Below are 22,582 nucleotides of genomic sequence, written 5' to 3' on the forward strand. Positions count from 1 at the left end.
ATACAGACATTAAGATGTATATCCAAAATCTAATTGAGTGATGACTGAATTAGAACAGAAGATTATGTGCATGAGAGTAAATCTGGTCAATTTTAGCTATAAAACCTTTTTTTTTTTTTTTTTTTGTATTTTAGAGCCCTCTTCTGTCTGGGAAGTGGATTGCAGCTGCAATTTTTTTTTTGACAATCCGTGCCCTCGCAACAGCCCACCCTGTCTCCTCTTTTGAATATTATAAGGTGCCATTTAGAAGAAGAGGGTAGAGCTAACAAACTTTGTTACGTGCGACGCTAACTTCTGTGCCAAAAAAATGCCAATAGAACCCGAAAATGAAGAAAGTGTGTTTTGTATACTGTATCTACTGCATTTCAACAGCAACTCGGTTTTCCCAAGGTATTTTCACAATTATATGATTACAGGTCTAGGAACCTTTCAAAAAAAATTGCATTCAAACAGCATTCTTAAGTTGGCTTGGCAGAGCAGGCTAAGTTAGTTGGGGGAAAATGCAAACATGTATGGACACCACAATATATGTAAGAAAAATATGAACTAAGGCTATAATTTTGCAGCTCTCTTGAAAATTGTAGCAGTCACCAAATGAGAGTAGGGAAATGAACAAGAAGAAAACAAACTGAAATGAGCATGGAGCACTTAAGTTATTACAGTATTCAAGGTGATACCAAGTTTGTGGAAGCTAAAAGTGTGCAGAAGTGAAAGGAGTTCAAACAACAAAAAGCCACCTATGTGGTCAAAATTGAGAAAAGGAGGAGACTGTAAGGAAGAAAAAAAGCCTCCAACAAAAGTGTGAGTCAGTACCCTCAAGCTTCATACCAGGTTTGAGGGATCTGGCTTTGAAGTGGTAGAGTCGGAGAATTTTGTCAAAGGGATGGAAAAAACAGTCAGACCTGGAGTATAGTATACCTTAGAAAAGCCTGTTAGAGTTAGAGTTAGAAGACTGATAGGTGTAGCTTAGAAGCTGGAAACGGTTAAATAATGAATAACAAAGAATAGACTCAGGGTGACTAAAATAACACTGTATTTATAATTAACATGAACCTCTAACCCTAACCAACGTCCAAGGAGTTCCAATTTCAATTTCTGAAATGATGAATATTACAAAAGTCGACCATTCACATGGAAACTTCACGTAAACATGGTGAACACACAAGCTCATATGGACAGACTGTGTAATATTTAAAGTCCTGATATAAATAGTTAATGCACCTGTCAGCCAATAGTATACTGTAGCTTATACAATAAAGCGAATTGTATACTGATTTTTTTTCTGTGTGCAGACAATTTTAGTTATTACATTCTCTGGAAAATTTGTAACTGTATGCACTGTAATCACTGCTAGCAAATGTGACTGAATGGCGGTTTGGTCAAACGCTGATGTGCAGATGGGAAAATCAGGCTGAGCCTCTCGGTTAAGCGTGTTTGTGTGTCTATGTGTGTTTACTCAGCCCGTGATGCCTGGCAGATTCACACTTGGGGTGCTGATTACCAGCAGGCCGCCTTTATGATCCCCATCTCCACTTGGCCATCATAGCTTGCAATCATGGCCCCCATAACAATACAGCTCTATATAAAAAAGACTTATTGGAAGCATTTCTGTGTTTGCATGAGTGCAATAAATGCTAAGTGCAATAAATTCCAGAGGATGGTTTTCTCTGTGTGCAGTGTATCACAGCACTGCAGTCGTTGTTTTCCCGCTGGTAATGCAATTGACCTTTAGTGAATTAGCCTTTTCTTTGCCAACGAGCCATCCTTCTCTGTCCGCGCTGTACTCTGTAGCAGAAATCAAACAGCGAGAGAAATGGACTTCTATCTTGCAAGTGCTTGTACAGGGCAATTCATCTGTTCAACTTCAAAATCAGTTTACCAGATGGTGTTTATGCCATTTAAGTCCTCCCCCACCCACTTTCACTTTTTTGTTGAAGGCTGAAATGAATTGTTTGCCAACTCTGCTTATGGCTTTTCATCAATTAAAAGAAAGTGGCATTTAATTCAGCTGCATTTTATTAATGAGGGAGAGCAATTCTTTAATGACATTTCTGTTGTGCATTTTGGTGTAACCATTGTTTCGGTCGCTATTGTTTTCTTCAACAAACTCTAGTCATCCGGCAAATTGCTTTTTCTACGAGTAGGTTTAGGAATACACTTGTCATTTTTCCTGACAGCACAATTGCCAAGGTCATCAGTCAGCCACTGTACTTGTGTCTGTGAGATGAACAGGGATGAATGAGCACCTCTGTGTCTGGGCATGTCACCCTTTTCATAGCGGCTCTGAACTAGAAATTAGGGGCGATAATAACAAAAATTTTGGAGGAAAAAAAACCACAAAAGGGCTATAATAAACGAAATGTGTATTCTGGGATCAAATTTGCAAAGGCTTTTTCAAAAAAAAAAAAAAAAAAAAAAAGAAAGTAAGAACTCCCGGAAAATCAATAAACATCCATTTCTGAGCTGTGTTTAGTAGGGGAAAAAAATTGGCAACACAAATAGCAATGAATGACACTGGCCCCCGTTACGTATGGCGCCCAGCAAAGCCTCTCCATGTAGCCATTTATTTTTCGGTCTAAATGGCAATTTAGTCATCTCTAAATGTCACCTCCTGAAGCTGCAGAGCACTTTAGCCTTCTGTTAGGGCTTTAATAGATTTTTTAAAAGTGCAGTATAGCCCATTCCATTCCTCTCATAGCCAGTTTATCAAAAATGTATTAAATCTCGAAGTGGCCTCTACCTCGGTGGACTGATAAATTCATTTGGTGTTCCTGATCTATACGCATCCCCTGAACGGATAAAAGAAATCAGAGCTTTACGGCAAGACAGCGGCCAGCTCCCGGTAGCGAAATACACAGGTATAATAGGATACATTTAGAGGTAAAATCATGAATCGGGCCTCATATAGAAGACTTACAGGTATGTGTTGTTAGCACTGTGGAAACTCGATCTTAAAGAAGGAGATCTGTAATTTCATAAAATATTGTGACACAACATTGAATATTATACCACAGCACTGTTGAATTGTCGATTCTGATTGGTCAGACGGTGTTGGTTAATTTTTATGTAACAGCTTGGCTTTGACAGTAGTGCCAGCTGTAGTGCAAATTATTTTAATGTGCTCACTCTAATGCGTTATCGTTTCTATAGTAACAGTTTTACACAGGGACTTTTATGGCAGATGCTCACCATAATCTAAGACCAATGATAAACAGATAAAAAAAAAAAAAACGTTTTTTTCTACAAAGAAAATGATAGGGTGAAGGTTTCTCGAAGGAGACATTTATATAACCTTTATGGAAAGTGTCTCCAGTATCAGCATGCAACAGTTTTTAAGCTGGTGAGGAAATGACATGATGTTTATAGCTGCTATACAGGAAATATCTTGTCTCACAGATGTTCTATAATATTAAATGTACAGTTAATAACATAACGCATCACACCACCCCATCATGCAATATGCATTATTCTCCTAGAAAAGCATGCCGCCTTGTATTTTATTCCTTAAAATTTGGTGTCATTTATCCAGGAAATGTTTGCTTGCCATTTTCCTGGATTAGATGAGTCTAAAGCAGGTAGATTGTTTGATGCTGGTTGAGGGTGGGTTTGTTAACGCCGAGGACAGGGTGTGTCTAATCAGCATGCGTCACTGGTGCTTTCATTAAGTGCAATCATGCAGCCTAATCAAGCCTGATTCATTTTTATGCTTTTCACTCAAATCATCCGCACAAGTCAGCCTCGAATGTTTGATTGCACTTGTAGCTGAGGGCTGTTCTGCTTCGACTCAAAAGCACACAAAAAAAAAGAAAAGAAAAAAAGTGCGCATCTCATCTCCGCCATTCTGAGCTGTGTTCTGTATAATATAAAGAATTGCCCTGAGGAACACTGAAAATGGAGAGCAAAATGATCTAACTTGCTCGCTTCAAAACCATAATTGTTATAGGCAGCAAATCACATCAATGGCTATTTTAGAGTTTGGAGCCAGCAGCAACATTGAATTTTGCTTTCTATTATCAAAAGCATTATTATCTTGCCATATTCTTTAAGAGCGAGAGCCAAGGACCTAATGCAATGCAAGGCTAATGATGGCGGCAGGGAGATCACAGGACCGTTTGTATTACTCAGCGACTCCACTGAAGGGACACAATATAGGAACTCAGTCAGTGAATCGGTGGAGTTAGACAGTGAGTGATCCACAGAGCTTGGTTAATTGTGAAAGCTAGAACGAATAAAACTGCATTGCATCCTATTTTTAGTCTGTGGTCTTATTCTATTAGATTTTGTGTGCAGTGTACAATGCAGTAATACCATTCGTTTGTCTTTTTTATGAGGACAATACAGCCTAATTTCTAATGAATGTAGGAAATTTAGGTATTAAGAAGAACAGCAATAACAATATATTTGAAAAAAAATCCTATTAAAAGGAAGTTATGCGCTACAAGTGGATTAAGTAGTACAGCTCTACGTACATGATTAAAGGAGTGGCTCAGTTTCCACATGTACTCGATCAACCAAGACATGTTTTTGGTGTCTTAAGTTTGTTTCTTTAGTTTTTGCACTGGAGCGCCAATGGAAGTCTACGTCGCCCAGAAACACATTCAGAAACACATCCCCTGACTGCATCGAGTTCTTCACTGATAGCACACAGACATGGTGATGTGGTTTAGGAAATTTTAGGAAATTTATAGGATCTTGTGCCATCAGAATAAACTTCAGGGAGTGCTGTTACTGTTTCCACCCTGAAGTTGATTATTTTCCAATAACAACATGTCCCAAAGTGTTTTATTCTTTTTATAGCACAGAAATGTAATGTATTATTAAATAGCATGTCATTTTTTATCCATTACTAGGTATAGATTTAGGTTTATTTTATGTGGATCGTCTGCCATACAAGTCACTGTGAGTGAGTTGTTACTATAAAAAAGATCGTATTAGAGTGGGTACATTAATATAAACCTATGATTTGCCTTGCAGCTGGCAGCTGGCACTATTATCAGTGCTGCTGTTATAAAAAATTAATCAACACCTTCTAACAAATCAGAACTGAGAATTCAGAGCTGTGGTATAATTCCCTTTTTTTCATTATTATTAGTGTAACAATGTCAATTGAAGATTTATTCCCGTATTTATGGAAAAGATTTTGGGTGAGACAGATTTACTTACATTAGCCACATAGCTCCAGGGCAAAAGTAATGAGTTTGATGAGTCTTTGCTGGTGGACTACATTTGGGGTAATATTGGTCATTTTAAAAATATTCTCTGAGGAAGTATACCTTTTTAAAAAAAAAATGAAAAAATGAAATCTGAGCATAAATATGATTGTCACTCTGCTTATCTATCAAAGAAACACTATAACTGGATGGAATCATGTTCGAAAGAAAAGAGGAAACCTGTAACCCTGGCCAGACAGGGCCATCATTGTCACCCCTCCGGAAACACAAAGGGGTTCTGTAATCCTGGCAGCAGACAGGCCTGGATACAGCTCCAGATCCTGATAAGATTAGCCTGCTAAAGGAGCAAGCTGTGCTAAAATTTGAGAGAAACACGATGGCTGGACCTGGCGCTGCAGCAAGGCCAGGACTGGTCTGGCCACAGATGGGAGCAGCAGCTACTCATTATCAGCAAAAGAATCTTATCAGGACTGACTAGCTACCGGCAGTCTTCTTTTTCTCCCCCTTTCTCTCTCTCTCTCTCTCTCTCTCTCTCACACACACACACACACACACATACACAGAGGCTGGTAGGCGGGCGGGCGGTTGGAGGTCATACTGTACCTTGGGTGATACCTGGGAGAGAGGTGGTGGTGTACATGGTGGTGGTGGCTGTAGTGGGTATAGGGGTGGTGGTGGGGGCATCTGGATGGGAAAACACAACACACACACACAACACACACGCGCACACACACACACACACAACACACACACGCAAAAATGAAAACGTGATCCACTCGCTATGCTCACAACAATGCAGTATAGGCTAACTAGCCTAGCTTTCTATCTGTATTAGATTTATTATTATTAGCAAAAAAATATTGGTTTAACTCTGCAAGTCAGACATTGGAATATGTGAAATTTCTGTCGTTTAAACGCGCTGTAAATCTCCTTATTCACTTATCTCCTTATTTCCTATTCACTCACGCCCAAGACTAATGTTTCCCCTGCTCTTTCTCCTCCATGTTTATTTTTCTCGCCTGAGCTGTGACCTGATTAAAAGTAAGTAAAAGAAGTAAAAACACTCTCAACGTCACTTAAAGCTTTTTTGAAAAGTTTAATTTTTTTTTCCTTTTACCCAATTTTCTTCCAATTTTGTCATTTGCCAATTCCCACCCACTAATTAGCTCTCCCCTCCAGCGACCAACCGGGGAGGGTGACGACTAAGACATGCTTCCTCTGAGAAAGGTGAAGTCAGCCACTGCATCTTTTTGAACATGTTGCGTAATAGAGCAGCTGAACACTCAGATGGAAGCTCTATCTACCCTTTTCCGCATACATAAACTCACATACGCCCATGACTGGCTAGTGTTGCTGTGATTGACAGGGGAGAGATTAACATCATCATCACCATCAACACAGCTAATTTTGCTCTCTTGGACTCCTGCTCATGGATGTCTGTTGCATTATCACGGTTGATCTCCTGAATGCTTTTCTATTGCTCCACTCGGAACCCAAAGTTGAACTTTTTTCAACTTTGGAAATAAAAAAAAAAATACAGCTGGCGGCTGTTTAACAAAAAAGTCCTGTGAGCGTGAAAGCAGCCTAAGATGTGAAGCCAAGGAATGAAGGGACAATGAAAGGAAACAATAATAAAAAAGGATGAGATGTGATGTTTTGAACAGAAGACAACAGAAAGATGAGAGTAAAAATTAAAAATGGGAGCCCATACCACCAAACCATGATGCTGAGGTATCACTGACATGCTCTCTACAGGGGGGTTGTATTGGTATGTTGGTATGATTTGGTACGGCCCGGTGCAGGTTTATCAGCACCAGCAGTGCCTGTTAACCCATGGTGCATAGACTGATCAGGATTTTTCACCACATGTGCTAATGAAATGAGTAAAATTCATTAGAGACAGGTGACGAAGTGGGTGGTAATTTGTCATTTACCATCTACAAAGCTTGGTGATCCCATTCTTGAACATTATACTCTATTCAGTTGGTGCATAATTGCACCTAAAATCACTGAAACACCAAGGCTCCTTTGTCTGTTGCTGGAAATGTTCCTTTGTGTGTGAAGTAATCAGGACAGACAAACAGGTGACAGTTAATGAAACGAGCAAAATGAAATAATATGTGGCTGGTTCTGGTTAGGGGAGGTTGTGTGTGGATCGTGTGCTCGCTGCTGAGATAACAGGCGTGAAAAGTGACGCGGGCGGCGCCACTGTTTGCCCGGCGCATCCAGACAGATACCACTGTGTTAACATCTGTGCTGAGGAAATTGGCCGGCTGTCTCCCCTCCCAGCTTTGTTGTCCGCGCTCCATCAAAAGAGCTCGGCGGGAGCCCGGGAACACTTCCCTTCGCTAATGATAAAATATCCAGGAGGAGGGAACACAGCCAGAGATGGCGAGAAACATGCAGAGAGAGAGTAAGTTTCAGAGCTGCCTCCATCACACACATGGCATGCTGCAACAACTCGGAAAATGGCAGCCGCTACCTGTCTTTCAGTACACACCTCACACAGAGCTCGGTCTAGTACCAAATGAGAAATTTTATTTAAATTTCCAAAAAAAAGAAAGAAAAAAAAAAAGTGTACAGATACTGTGTATTTGTTGATGCAACAGCATCACGTATTTGCATTTTAAATCTAGGTTACGTGAACATTAATTCACTTATCTAGCACTATGAAGGGCAATTATAAATAAATGGGTTGAGGGTTTTATAGTACTTCTGGCTATATGGGGTTCTTTTACATGCCAATAAAAAGCTTTTCTGAATCACAAGTTATTAGCGGTTAAATTGATTTCTGTCTCAAACTACAGTGATTCAATCAACCACCTGTAGGGCTACTTTAATTTGGTTTTACAAAAGAGAGCATGGCGTCTGAGGTAGGTGAGTGATTGACACTCGACACATGCCTCTAAAGTAATTAATCGTTACTATTATTACTTAAAAAAACTCGCATAATAAACTCCGATTCTTACTTTATGTTCACCTTTATTCAGAAAGCACATTTGGCTTTCAGCTTGTTGTGTTCCAATCAAAAACAACGTAAACCCGTGTAAATTCATATTTTGGTGTTTTTTTTTTTTTTTTTTTTTTTCCCTTCATCCAATATTACTGCTGTCCTGTCTAGTTTGTGTGTACTTTTCTATTTATTTATTGGATTTTCCCTCTTGCCCCACACTGTCATGTATTTGCACTTTATGCACTTTATGGAGTCCTGTGTACTGTGCTACCGTATTGTATATCACAACATGGTCCTAAAGAAACGACATTTATATGTAGGGACGAGTATATACAAGTTATAAGGAGGAATGGCAATAAAACCCATTTGACTAGAATTGGTGATGCATAATGATACTGATTCATATGGGCAACCTGTCTGTCTTTTTTTTTTTTTTTTTCCACATTCTGAGAATAGAGCAATAGAAAATCTGGACCATGTTATCTTTATGAATAGACTGTTATTTTAGGCTTGAAAAAGAGGACGTCCAGGAAAAAGAGGACACTTGGTCACCCTAGGTTGCTATTTGTCCCCATCTACCCATTTACACTAATTAGCCACCTGTAACACCACATACGTTTTCTCAAAAACTTATCATTACTGTCTTTTTCAAAGTTCTGCTGCTGAGGTATTCTTTATTTTTTATTTTATTACAATAGCTGATATCATCGGATTTATCTGCCAGTAGCACTGTTTATGGACTGAACATTTAAAAGATATATTTTCCACAGTAAAAGGAAATGCAAGATCCTCACCTTACTGTTCGTGTTAATCAACAGGAATAAACAAGCCCTGATCGGCATGGCCACAAAACCAGTTGGATTTTGACACTAATGAGCTATCATATGAGCAGCAGGTAAGTTTCAATTAGAGATTGATTACTGCGCCTTCAGTTTAATAAATAGTGTGTCTAGTTGAGTTCTTTTCTTAGAAATTAATTATTAAAATGTCCTCAGGGCTGAAAGTTATGACTGACTGCTATATTGTCATTTTGCCAGAAAAAAGCTTTTTGTCTTTCTTAATTATAACATGTACGAAAAGCAAAAAGTACCATTATGTAGCTAGTAGCTCCTTTTAACTTAGCTTAAAAAGTTTACTTTACCTTGTATAAATATCCATGCTCTGTTAGTTCAGACGACTCTAACTAGCTAAACTCCTGTATACCTAGCTGGGTAACTATTTACAAATGCTTACAAGTGTTGTTCAGAAAACAGTATTAGAAGCTACATGCTACAGGTTTGTGTGTTCTCTTGTTTGACTAGCATTTTATATATATAAAATATTTTGACTGAAAAAAGCTAATTAATTAAACAGTAGCAGGTGGATCAGATAGTCGTATCTAAAATTGAAACAAATTTAATAACTTAAGACCAAAGCTAGATCAGATGCACATTATTAAATTTACCAAACAAGCAGCAAGCCCCACCTCCTCTATTTTCATTAGCCATGCTTAACCAATTACAGTCATTCCTTTAACAGGGAAAGGTTTGGGAAAGCAAAAAAAAAAAATCCTGACTGACAGACACATGGGGAGCTGACTGAATGGGTAGAGTATGGTGTGCTATGAGCTTAAGACCAATCTCATCCTCAGTGGTGGGCCAACTTAATTGGCTCTATCCTGTTACGAACTGTGAATGCCTAGCAGATGTTTGGGATTAATGGTGTCAGCAGCTCATTAAAAATGTGTCAGTCCAAAAAAAAAAAAGGAGCTCTATTCCATGCTCCTTATTGGGGTCTTCTGTGTAAATATTTAGCCATGTCTCTTTTAAGCGAACACACTAATGCTGGAGTGAATCAATAAGTTTAGGGTCTCTTGCCTTTTAAACAGCAGGCACACTCCTGCCGTGTCACGCTTGTGTGGGTTTATCATAGCGCATTATGAATCATCTCAGCAGGCTGAGATGTGAGGTGTGTGGAGCAGGCTCATTAAACCTGGGCCACGGCAAAACACTGCCAGTTAAGCCAATTCCCCAGACATGCGTACGCAGGAAGGAGAGCTCATCATACGGCATTTTAGAGTCCCTCCCTCGATCCCAGCTCTCTCTGCCTTCCCAGTGGACCACTTGTTAAAAGGGTGCATCTTCTACCTGCAATTGGGCATGCATAAACAGCGGAGAAGCTGAGAGGCGTGGGGCGCTTACATACTGAATGGTCATTCAGAAACATTATGTAAAAACAGGAATTGCACACACAAGTAAAAGAGTGATCAACACCTCAAGGCTGTTGATTTGCCCAACAACCACCTTCTATCTTGGGCTTTGTTTGTTTGTTCAAGGAGGGCTTTTGTTTTATGCGTAAAGGGCGGAACCTAATCTCAACAAATATTGCAATGGTTCTGATGCTCTGGGGCTAAAAACACAGAGATAGCTCTGTATCTCCTCCTCTGTCTGTCTCGTGCCTCAGAAAAAAAGAAAAAAAAAATACAACCTATTTGGATCCGTGTGCTTTCCAGTGGCAGAGACAGATAGAGGCATATGCAGACAAATTCATCCCATCTGTTTTTGGCAAAATAGAGAAACGTTCCATCAATAAGTGCCAGACATAACACACTTTACTCAGTATAGGGAGTAAATTCAATTAGCTCTGTGCATTCTTCTTGCCTTTTTTTGGGATCGATGGGTGAGACAGACGCTGAGTGAATGGTGTACAATAACAAAGAGTACAGTCAAATCCAGCACTGACAAGAATCCTGGAGTGATTGACTCCAATTAACGCCTAATGAAGGAAGGGCTGCGGGAGCCCGCCCCCTTTAATGATCCCAGCAAATAGAGTGAGATGAATGTGCTGCAGAGAGACTCTTCTGGCTGGGAGATGTGGAGACAGAGAGAGGTGAGGGAGGGTGGGACCAAGCCAACGGGTGCTTCACAAAAAAAAAAAAAAAAAAAAAAAACAGCACCCGCCCAATCTGCTGGCTGCATACCATGACAGGAGACTGATGAGTCCCCTCTGGCCTATTAAGTGATGACTCTATGACAAGGCTAATGATGAAAAAGAAGTGCATGCAGCATCCTGGCCAATTTCGTGACAATCAAGAGCGGGTGTACACGTTAATGAGAGTATTTACAGGTAGGTTGCATCAGTGGGTCGGCTGGAGGCAGTCGAGTGAGTCTGGCCATGTAGTCATCATTCTGCTCATGTTTTTTGCAAACAGATATCCAGTTTGGGCTCTGCTAACGGGATGGCGTGTTTACTGGAGGATAACAATTGACATGAGAATCCAGCATGGTGCAGATGTCTGCTTCCTCCTTTCCAACGAGGGCTTATCACACCCAGCGTGGATGTTTCGACATTCATTGAAAGGATCCTCAATTGCACGCAGAACAGAAAGACATGGTTACACGTGTCATCCATCATAATGAATCCAATTCAGGAGCACAGGAAATCACTTGAACTCCTGATAATGTCAAACAGCCTTGGTTAGCAGCTACCAATCCACCGGTTCATTGTTACTAAGGTTCAGCTCCATTGACATGCATGTAATTTGCCATGCATTGCCATTTCTGACACTTCCGGGAGCGTTTTTACATTACCGAGTCTGATACTTGCGCATTTGCATTTCCAGCTGGGTGATTTCTTGAGAGGCAAACTACCGAAGCCATGTTTGACAGCAGCCGAGATGTATCGTCGAAATCTGACTTTTAAATGCGAGTGTCACGACTGCAACAAATTGCGAGGGAAATATCGGCGGCTCAAATGTAATGAAAGTGAGCGGGGCTGTAAGAATGGAGGGAGAGTGTCGAGCGGGGGGAATTTACAGCTTCATTATAATGACACAGTGATGGGATTTGGCCCGCAATGGCAGGACTGCAGATCTTGTGTTTTTTTTTTTTTTTTTTTTTTTTTTCAGAGCAGATTTTGAAGATTGCTCGACTGAGCCTGGCTGCTTGGGAGTTACGTGTACTTCTGGGAGAAGTGTTCTCGCCTGCTTCGAATTAGATGTTGAGTACGTGGGACAATTAGCTCTCTCAAGTAGTCTGTAGCTTGTTGCAAAACGAGGCACGTTATCAATCATGGCTTTTTGTCTCCGTCGCGAGAGACGATCAGCGCTGGCTTTGTGGCTGGGGAAATGTGGCTTGTGCTGTGACGAATATCTTTTTATGTGCCCTGGCATTTACGGAGACATATGGAGCTCTTCGCTGGAAAGAGCCTGAGCCAGGACTGTATTATAAGCTGTAATCCACAACAACACTGCAAAACCCATTCTCTCTGGAGTTAGGCTGCGTCTCATGCGTGTGCAGTGATCGATTTCTCGCAGGCGGCAGCACGATGACAGAGGAAAGCACTCTAAGCACTAGCGGAAGTGTTACGGAGCGGGAACGAGAGCGAGGGTGACAAGCGGAGGAGGAGGGTGCAATAAAAAGGGGCTGGGGCTGTGGAGGCGAAAGCTAGTCTCTATTAGGTTAACGGTGTGCCGTAAACTGGTTACAGCCCTGTATGCTGCCTCTCATTCCCCTGCAAGGCTCTTCCAGCACTGGGGCTCTGGAAATGTGTCTCAGGGAATGTAGTTTTTCTGCCCATAACCTCTTTAGTGCCAGCCCCCCTCTGAGCGTTCTTCATCACTTAGCTTCCAATAGCTGCATTAGAGGGACATGGCTGCTGCAATACATCTGTTCTGGCTGTGTGTAGGAAAAGGCCTCAAATCCTGCACAGAGCTGATGGCACACCCCATTTGATTTGTCTTTTTCAACAAGAAGTCATTCATAAATTAGTACTAAGGTTACAGAGACCTTCCAGTTATAAACATGTGAAGTTATTCTTGGTGTTGTTCACTGCTGAGGCACAGAGAGAGAGAGAGAGAGAAGACACATTTCTAGCTGACACGAATGGTTCTAATGGAATATTTAACGCATATACTTTTCCACAAGAAAACCTTGAAAAGTGTATTAAAACACTATCGAGATGGTTTTTATAAGATAATGCATCGATGCTTCAACAATTACTGTTCTGGTATGCTATTTAATGCATTCGCTGGATGTGCGAAAATGTGCCATGAGCTTGACAACTTGCTAAACAGCCATTTTGTCACACTCTTTCTCTCGCTTCATATTACAAAAGCCTCTAATTGCGCCATTCTTTAACAAAATTTCGGACTATTTCAGACACTTGAGGTGACTTTTCAGACCACGCCAGTGGTGCTCAGAAAGTGACAGGACCGCTGTTTGTAATAAGCAGATGTCATCGCGTTAAAAACTAAGGAGAATAATTATAAGACTATGAAGCGTGCAGATGTCATTGGTGCCTGTCTTTATGAGCGCATGTGTGGCGCTTGTAAAATACTGGAGGGTGTCAGAGCGCTCTGTTAACACACTGTGTTCAGGTGGGAGGCTGTGCGGGGTTGTCAGAGCAACATGACGCAAGATTAAGCGCTGACAGCCCGGTCCCAGCTTCCAGGCTCCACACTCCATTTGCAATTCTAATACTAGGACAAGATATGCTGCTGAATTACAGTAGACATTTAAAAAGTGGCGGCAGACTTCAAAGCCATCAAGCGGCCAGACGGGGCTCCGTAGGCCCACGCTGCTTTTAATAAGGCTGTTGATCTCACCTCAGTCTGGGTGAGAGGTGCGCGTGGTGTGTGTAACTCCCCCTGTCCTCTTCTACAGGCTGGGCGCTTGTGAATTCTCCACCTGCGATGACTGCCAAGCTTCTCGTGGGGGAGAAGTGCGAAAAGCCTGGCAGGTTTGCACAGCATTCTAGGGAAAGGATTTGGAACACACCTACTGGAGCTGGATATCTGAGTTTACTACTCAGACTGCATAGCATTCAGGAACTAAAGCACAGAAGACCATTATACTGCACAAATTATTGAAGTCTTTGGTACCAGAAATCTGGATCATTGACCAGCTGTCCAGTACCAAAGGTTGCATTCGGTTGGTTGTGGGTACCAGCTCAAGCTGGCACCAACAAAATCCAACAGTACTTGAGGGTGGGACTTACAGGACTGGTCGATGGAGATTGGTTAAGCATGACGTGCCAACACTGAATAAGTGCTGAATTTGTGCATACTAACATTGTTCTATTTTATAACGCAGCTCTGTTGAATTCTCAAGTTGGTCAGAAGGTGCTGATTAATTTTCTTTCTGACAACAGTGCTGGCTGCAGAGCAAATCACAGGTTTATATTAATGTGCTTAGTCTAATATGTTCACGTTTTTATACTAACAGCTCATTCACAGGGACTTGTATGCCAAACACTAACAATAAATGGATAAAAGAAAAATTATTTGTAACAGTCAGTAAGTCTTCAGGACAGAGGACTGCTGCGCTTTCCGGTTTCTCAGTTATATGATGAGCTGTTCTGTTGTTGTTTTTGTTGTATCTTCAAGAGAGTGAAAAAAGAGAGGCTGGTGAGGGAATGACTGTTTAAGGCTGCTGTAATGTAAATGATAACATGGTAACTTCTTAACATGGGAAATTTAATTTAAAATATTAAATGTAACAAATGGTTAACAGTACGACGTGTCTATCTTTAGTAAATTAAAAATTGTAGCTGTTGGCAAAATCCTGTGGTAAATGTGGTACTTATTTTAATCCTCAACTAAGCACCTTTTTTGCCAGTAATTTCACTGCAGCAAATATGAACCGATCAGATAAATGAACAATGTTCATCCAGGCACATCTTCCATGTTGAACTGGCATTGCTACACACCGAAATGATGCAGTCAGACACTAACCCTATCCCTACTGTCATATTTTGAGTTTGTAGAAAAAAAACTAAAACCACAAGTTCCATTAATTCGTGTTAGGTCCGCTCCTTGTTTGTAATAGTGCCACGGGAAAAAAAGAAAAACACTTGTAGCTGCCGTATGTGCTTATCTATTATATCTCTTTCCTTAATGATTTGTCATAATGTTTTATTATAAAAATACAGCAAAAGTGAACGAACACAGGCAATAATGAGGAGGTGCAGATGGTTCCCAATGAGTGCGCCTCTTTCCTTTTTTACTCGCACAGCTGTGCATTGTAAATGCTACTATAGCTCACCACTTAAAGACCCTCTGCACAACACAAATCTTTTTAAATAGAGGTCGATTATTGCAATCTAAGACCAGACGTGAGTCATTTCTCCACAGGCTTAGTGCTGTAAACGATATCGGAAGTGTTTTCGGATAGGAGAGTGTTCAGATCAGAGTGTGATATCCTAAGGAAAAGGAAACGTTATTGAGATCAAACTTATTGATCTCGTATTCAGCGTCAGTGAGGGTGAGTGAAAGGAAGGTTGAAGACTGCTTAAGCTTTGTGAACTCACCGTACACGTAGAGGATGTAATCATCATAGGATTCTCCCACTGAGTTAGAGGCCACGCATCGGTAAGTACCGTTGTAGGACTTGTTAAGGTTCTCGATGTAGAGATCCGAGCCGGTGATGACGGCATGAGAGGGCACATCGTCATCCACCTTCACCCAGTTCACCTGCTGAGGCCTGCAGAGAGATAGAGTACAAACCAAACTGGCTTTCAGATAAAATGGGCAGAAAATACACTCTACTGATCATTGTAAGCATCTTACAGGGCCAAAAAAGAGCAAAGGTTGATATTTTTCTCTCGTCTATTGCCATTAAGTGCCGCTAAGAGTCTTGTTCTTTTGTCCTAACAGCTACTGTAAACAGGGCATGAAACGGCCTTTCCCCATTTTCACAATGATGGGCCGACAGAGCTAAAGCCGCTAAAAGCCTCTAAACTTCTTTTTAGCTCTCATAAGGCTCAGTGATGGTGCTGTAGCCTAGTTATTTCCCTGGACCTTCTGGGGAGGGAGGTTTCTTGTTGTTTTGTTTCTGTGATAGTTGTGTTTGAAACATTGAGAAGAAATAAGGAAAATGAATGTGTGAGTATGTGTGTGGGTATGTTTCTATATTTTGGTTATAGCAGTATGATATTTTTTGAAAATAAAAGCTGCAATTTTTGTAAAATAATAACACAAAGTAAACTTCTGATGACGTGTAGAGAGTCTGAATGTGTGGTTAAATATAAATATACAGTAAATTCATGCGTGGAATAAAGACGCAGGCACAGATCTTGTGACGGAGAAAGAGAAATGACCTAGAAAAAGTTCTTTATTTTATTGAAAGGAAGAGAAGAGGGAAAGTGAGGGGCACAGCAGAGGGGCTGAAGAGAACCTGGGGGTAGAGACAGAATACAAATGGCCCCAGAGCACCAAGCCCAACATTATATGACAGTAATGACTGCAGCTCCTTCTCCTGCCTTTAATGAAAATGACTTCTAATTTTCGGCCCCACTGTATTGATTGTATTCTCATGCTTATTAAATGAATGCGGGAGGAGCTTGAGCTTCCTGCACAATAAGAGTTTGGAGGGAAGGAGGTGGTGGTGGGGGAGCTGCATATGAATTACCTCTCATTGTGTTTGCACACATTTGCCCCATTGTCTTGTCATCCACAGGTTTTTCAATTAGACGCTATAGATGCTGCTATGTGTGAGGTAATGTTTGATGGTGCAGGGTTTGATGGCGCGAAAGCAAGAAACACAGTGTGTGATTGATGACATCATTTGGCTCGTGCTCGCCTCTTCAGTATGCACATGCAAATCACACTTAGGCTCAGAGCTTGGGCTCCTGAGAACTGATTACCATACAATTACCAGATGGCAACATGTGCAGCCTGATTCGGCCTGCGTTTCTACTTTTGCATTCACATAGCATCGATATGATATGTCTGGAAAGGATGTATTAATTCCATCCTGCCAGTGATGCCAGAGATGCTAACTTTTAACATTGGCCCGACAAATAATATTCAGCATTATACCAAAACACTGTTGAATTCTCAAATCTGACAGGTCAGATTTTCTATAACAGCAGCTCTCTGGCACTAGTACAAATGAAAGGTTTCTACTCATTCTAATATGTAATAGTTTCTATAGTGACAACTCACTGGATGATCTACATAATCTAGAGCTATTAATCAATGAATTAAAAAAGTATAATCATTAATATAAAGAAGCTTTCAGTAAGGAGAGGTTTAACTTTTATGGAAGAAGTCTCCAGTGGCAGCACTTACATAACAAGCTACAGCAATTCTTCTGGCTTATTAACTAAAAAAACAACAACAAAATGCTGGAGAGCGATAGACTGTTTATAGCTACTATGTTTCATAACATTAAATGTAACTATAAGTAGGTAAAAAGCATGACTTGTCATTTATTAATAAATTAAAAATTATAATCATTCGCAAATTGCTGAGGTATAAGTGGAATAAAACACTGAGGCATGGTGTTATAGGAAAATAATTCACTTCAACAGATAACTGTAATTCTGCTTCAAGTTAGGCTGCATCACATGTGACCCCATTATTGATTATTTTCCTATAACAGCACACCCTGTCATGTTTTATTTCTTACTTTTTTAATCATACCATACCATGATATCATTCAGTATCATACCAATATATGGGAAACCTACATATCTACCTTGAAATCTATAGTATGTCATTGGGATTTGTGGAATTTACTGAAGAAGAATGGAAACCCTCTCACTCTGGTTTGCCTTTGGTCTTGCATGTCAGTTCCAGGTTTCCCCCCTCTCTGGTTAGTCCTTGTGGAAACTCCACGACAATCTTCACCTCTGGTTTATCTGCCGGGAAGAAAAACGTGAATCTTCAAACAGCCGTACGTTCAATACTTATTTTCCATTTCCAGCTGAAAATTGCCCAGCTGGGTTTTATTTACCGCTTAACACCTGATTTCAAGACCTGCTTTGGTTGCCATGGTGGATACGGCAACAAGAGAAGTGATGAATGCAATTCTTGCTGCTCACAGTATGCCCACCTAGGTTGCAATAACACACCGTAACCCCCTACACACACAGTGTTGACCTATACGCTCTATCGCTACTGTCCTCTTCCTGAGCCATTAGAGTCTGTGGCCACTGCAGGCCTTGCATCAGCCAGGCTTCTGTCATGGTCACTGCATTCAGCATGAAACATACATCCTTCCCTCGCCTGGCTTGCTTTTTTCTCGCAATTCTGCTGGGATTAGGTTTCCTGCTGCTTCTGTATCAGGCTACAGGAGCACTGACATTCACAATGACGTTTGACATGCACTGATACACTCTCGCACAATGACATTATGGATATGAGGCCATGAATACGGCCAGGGGACAGTCATGCAGAATGGTCATTCAGTGTGTGAGCTCTGAATAACATTTGGTTCAGCCGTCAAAGAATGTTTCAGTCTGCTTAATCCATCTACCAGTGTGGAATGCCCAGATATCCTTCTGCCAAAGTTGACATGACACAACTCAAATTAGCCAGCTTACACCTGATGTAAATAAAGGCATTATTAGACTTTGGCAGAGTGTAGTTTGACAAGTATAGTGCTGCTACCTCTACATGTGCTTTCTTTTAGATAAACGCTAATAAGCCCCCCTACCGATCCATTTTAGCAGGTAGTGCTTACATGGGGATGGAGGACCTGGGGTGGTAAAAAGGAAAAAAGCAACCTCTGTGTTTACACAGAGTGCTAATGACAGCATGGGGAGAGAACATAAGGGAAAGAGGGAAAGAAGAAAGTGTTCCAGGCCTTTCATTAAGCAGCAAAAGACCTAGCAAACAGTAGTTAGCCGGGGACAAAGTAAAAGCCCCCCAGCTGAGAACTGAGGTCTAGGATAATAATAATATGAAAATAACAATAACAACAACAACAGTAATAATCTGCATGTCTGTTCCTGCACACCAGTCCAAAGACTGGACACTTTAATAGAACATTTACTATTTTACACAACTGGAAAGCTGTAATAATATACCTGCAATTATGGCGCGATAAATCAAAAGCAATGAATCAAAAGAATAAATGTTATATTTCTAGATCCCTTAAAGTAGCTTTGCACACTCTTTGCATTCAATTGTTCTAGCTTTACTTAGAACCTGTACTTAGAACCTTTTCAAAAAGGACATGTAAGGATATTGCAAGCTACTTGCAAAAGATCATTTGGTAACATGGGTTATGCTGCGTACCTCTCCATGTGGATTAACCTGAGGGCTGCATGCTCAGTAAATCATCAAAATTCAAGGCAATCTGCACACTAAACAGGATGCCTAAATTGTACAGGCACCATTAATGTACTGATATACCATACAGGAAATCTGGGAGAGCGGGTCTTAGGCTGTACTACTTTCAGGTACAATAACATAGGATGTATTTGAGCTTGCTTATGATGTGTGCAATCGAAATCCTTATTAATACAGGATTGTCAGGGCCACTTACAGCAGCTCAGGAACACTGTGTTTTAGACTTTTTTCCCTCCCCTAATTCAATAATTAAATTTTTTCAATTTTTTTTCCAAAATGTATTGGAAATAAATCCATACATACACTATTGGGAAAGAATTACTTCCTCAATGATTATTTGGGTTCTTAGGTTTCTCTAGGGATTCTCAACAATTAGTAACTGATTGACTGATCGTGATCTTCTGATGTTTGGTACATTAGGTAATCTATTGGCTGATGATGGTGCTGAAGCATGGCGACATCTCAGGCTTATGTTTGTAATCATGTTTTGTGTGTTGCTTTGCATCCAAAATGTTCTGGCTATGATTGTGTATGACTGTCCTTCACATAAGATCTACCATTTTCAACACTGATCCCCTCACAAAAAAAAAAAAAAAAAAAAAAAAAAAAAAAAAACACACTCCCGACACCACGTCACCGACGGCAACGCTACAGGAAACAGGGAAGACGTGGTGGAGTGCTAGTGAGATTACGATTACGACCGTCACCCACTCCCTAGCATTCTTCTGTCTAACATTCAGTCGATGGACAATAAGATGGACTAGCTGCTTTATCACATATACTCACAATGAGAGGTCAGATACTGCAATGTGCTGTGCTTCACCGAAACCTGGCTAAGCCCTAAAATCCATGATTCGGCCGTGCAACCACAGGGATATATTGTCCACAGAATGGCAGAGGCCACTGGCAAAGCCAAACATGGAGGTGTTTTAAAGCATATGATAAATAAACTTGAACTTGAACATGACCTTAAACACCTACCAATGAACCAATATGATGGGTGGATCTGAAAAAAAAGGGCAATGGAAGGTAGGCATACCTAATAAAGTGATTCATTCTAACTTTGTCTTAGAAAAAAGTTCCAATCATAAGCCTTTTTAATGAAATCATTGTACTATATAATAAGGCAGTGGTTCTCAAACATTTTTTGCAGCCAGGGACCCCTTCCAAAAATATCTCTCTCAGCACTGATATATTCTATGATCATGATTCAAAACTTAAGCTCATTAATTTGTAAAATAATATTTTGGCTAATTATTACAAAGAACTTGGCTCTTCCCCCCAATTTTCTCCCCAATTTGGTCTTGGCCAATTCTTACCCACCAGCCAGCTCTCCCCATCATTCGACAGCTACCAACCAGAGAGAGCGAGAATTACATGTTTTTCCTCCAAGAAACATGAAGGCAGCAAACTGTGGATCTTTACGAATTCCTCCACATGTTGAATCAGAGGGCAGAGTAACTCACTCAGCCATCTGCCTTTTGCACCATCTGCCTTTTTCCACTTCCATTAGGTCACAGAGTCCCATGATTGGCTAGTGTCTCTGTGATTGATGGGGGAGAGAAAGTATGCCATCCCTCCCACCCAGATATCACGGCCAATTTTGCTCTCTTGGACTCCAAGACAAAGAGCTTTTTTTCTGTCTTGACCTTTTCACTGACATAGCATAGTAGGTCCAAGTTGCCATTTTTTATTGGCTACTTGTTTTTGAGTTACTGAGGTTTATATTAAACCCATTTGTGTCCATCAAGTGTGCAGTCAAACCACTTAATAACTATAAGAACTCAATAATAAATATAATAGATTGGATAATGGTGGGTTTTGTTAATGGGCTCACCACCACTCTTGGCATCATTAACACCTCCATTATCTTTGCCCATACAGTGGAGATAATGGATACAGCCATACAGCTGGTTCAGACTGGGCAGCATAGTCTCACCTTGAAAAAACCTTCTTTGCAGGTAGTCAGGCTCTTGCAATGGCTTATTGTAATGGCTGATATATACTGCATTCCATAGGCTGGCCTGCTTCCAGGCCTGCAGTTTCTCGAAGGGCTCCAAATCTAATATTCTCTCCATAATGGAGCTGGAAGTGCCATGTCTGTGCTATGGTGCATTGTGTGCCCAGCTGTATGCACAGCAGCACAGTGGTAGATTACAATGTGAAAACTGTAATGACATTGATACAATTATGGGGCATTTCATGTGCGCTAAGCAGTATGTTCCTAGGAAAGAATGCTGGTATTTGTAACAGCAGGTTAATAATGTAAATTGGCCAGATTTCACAGCGTGCATTGTGAATTAGCATGAAGACACAGAGTGTTGTTGTTGAGAGACACCCAAATAGAAAGAATTTAGCTCCAGCTTGTGTTGACACAAGCTGGGAAATCTGGACTTAACAGATCAAATGGTGTATGTTATAACAGATCAGTAGTGTATGACTTTGAGAGTTACATCTCTGCCAAAGTCAACAAACACTTGTTGGAAAGGCTGCATGTCTCATTACATCTAACAGCACTGTGGCTAGTGTTGTTGTCAATTAGGTTACACACAATTCACACTGTCCCATGTATAAAATAAGGAGACTTATTCCATTGATTAATTTTTTTTATGACATCAACATCATTCACAGGGACTTAATGCAGCTACTCCACTTTCCTGTGCTGTTATTTAACAAAGTAAAATGTGGAATCTATTATATAGTAAAGATTTCTGTAAAGAGATGTTTATATAGGAGTCTCTAACGTCAGTGTTTTGTAACAGTCAGTAAGCTGTCCAACATGGGAGAGTCTTCCGATGACAGATGACTTTGTGCTCTCCAGTTTCTTGGCAATGTGACAACCTGCGTTGTTTTTTTTTGTCTTATTAACAAGAAACAGAGGCTGGTGAGGGAACAACTATTTATAGTTGCTGTAACTTATAACATAAAATGTTCCACGACATTAAATGCAACTATAAATGGATAAAAAAAAACAAGACGTGTCAATCATTACTAACTTAAAAATGTAATTGCTGGCAGACTGCCGTGGTATAAGTGGAATAAAACACTTCAGGATGTGCTGTTATTGGAAAATAATCAACACTCAATACCACTGCGGCACTGATTATTTTCATATAACAGCATGCCTGTTGTGTTTTGTTCCTTACTTATCTCAAAGCTCTTTGTCATAATCAAATGTGTCAGTTCTTCTGGCCACCCAAACATTTTTTTCCATTATGACCTTTGTGGCCAACAAAAAAGTGATCTGTTGCTCGCTGTCCATCTGTCCAAATTACATGCTGACAGTGGTGAGGCTGCCCTCCTGGTGATGGACAGCCAGGGCTGTGGAGAGCGGTCTGCTCTGAAGCTGTGGTTAAAGAGGAATATCCACCTGTTTGTCTCCGGCAGCGCAGTGGAGATGCT

The 22,582-nt window shown here is 40.6% G+C and overlaps 1 protein-coding gene and 1 long non-coding RNA gene across 13 annotated transcripts in view; one reads left to right on the forward strand and one right to left on the reverse strand.

Moving 5' to 3' along the window:
- Positions 1-22,582, reverse strand: part of cadm1a (cell adhesion molecule 1a) — a 311,796-nt gene that overhangs the window by 25,165 nt on the left and 264,049 nt on the right. For 8 of the 12 annotated variants that reach the window (XM_053240138.1, XM_026938557.3, XM_026938559.3 and 5 more), the window contains 3 exons: positions 17,649-17,745; positions 15,412-15,584; positions 5,775-5,855 (listed from right to left, as the gene is read on the reverse strand). In XM_053240138.1, coding sequence (XP_053096113.1) covers positions 5,775-5,855; positions 15,412-15,584; positions 17,649-17,745 — 351 coding nt within the window. The remainder of the gene's footprint in view (positions 1-5,774; positions 5,856-15,411; positions 15,585-17,648; positions 17,746-22,582) is intronic. The other 4 variants (XM_026938562.3, XM_026938563.3, XM_034311088.2 and 1 more) reach the window with 1 other exon arrangement.
- The window catches only part of LOC113541535 (uncharacterized), a 40,875-nt gene that overhangs the window by 2,956 nt on the left and 15,337 nt on the right, over positions 1-22,582 (forward strand). The window contains exon 2 of the long non-coding RNA XR_003404177.3: positions 8,943-9,019. This is a non-coding gene — a long non-coding RNA (uncharacterized LOC113541535). The remainder of the gene's footprint in view (positions 1-8,942; positions 9,020-22,582) is intronic.

This window comes from Pangasianodon hypophthalmus, chromosome 15 (genome assembly GCF_027358585.1).
Source record: "Pangasianodon hypophthalmus isolate fPanHyp1 chromosome 15, fPanHyp1.pri, whole genome shotgun sequence".
NCBI classification, from domain to species: domain Eukaryota; kingdom Metazoa; phylum Chordata; class Actinopteri; order Siluriformes; family Pangasiidae; genus Pangasianodon; species Pangasianodon hypophthalmus.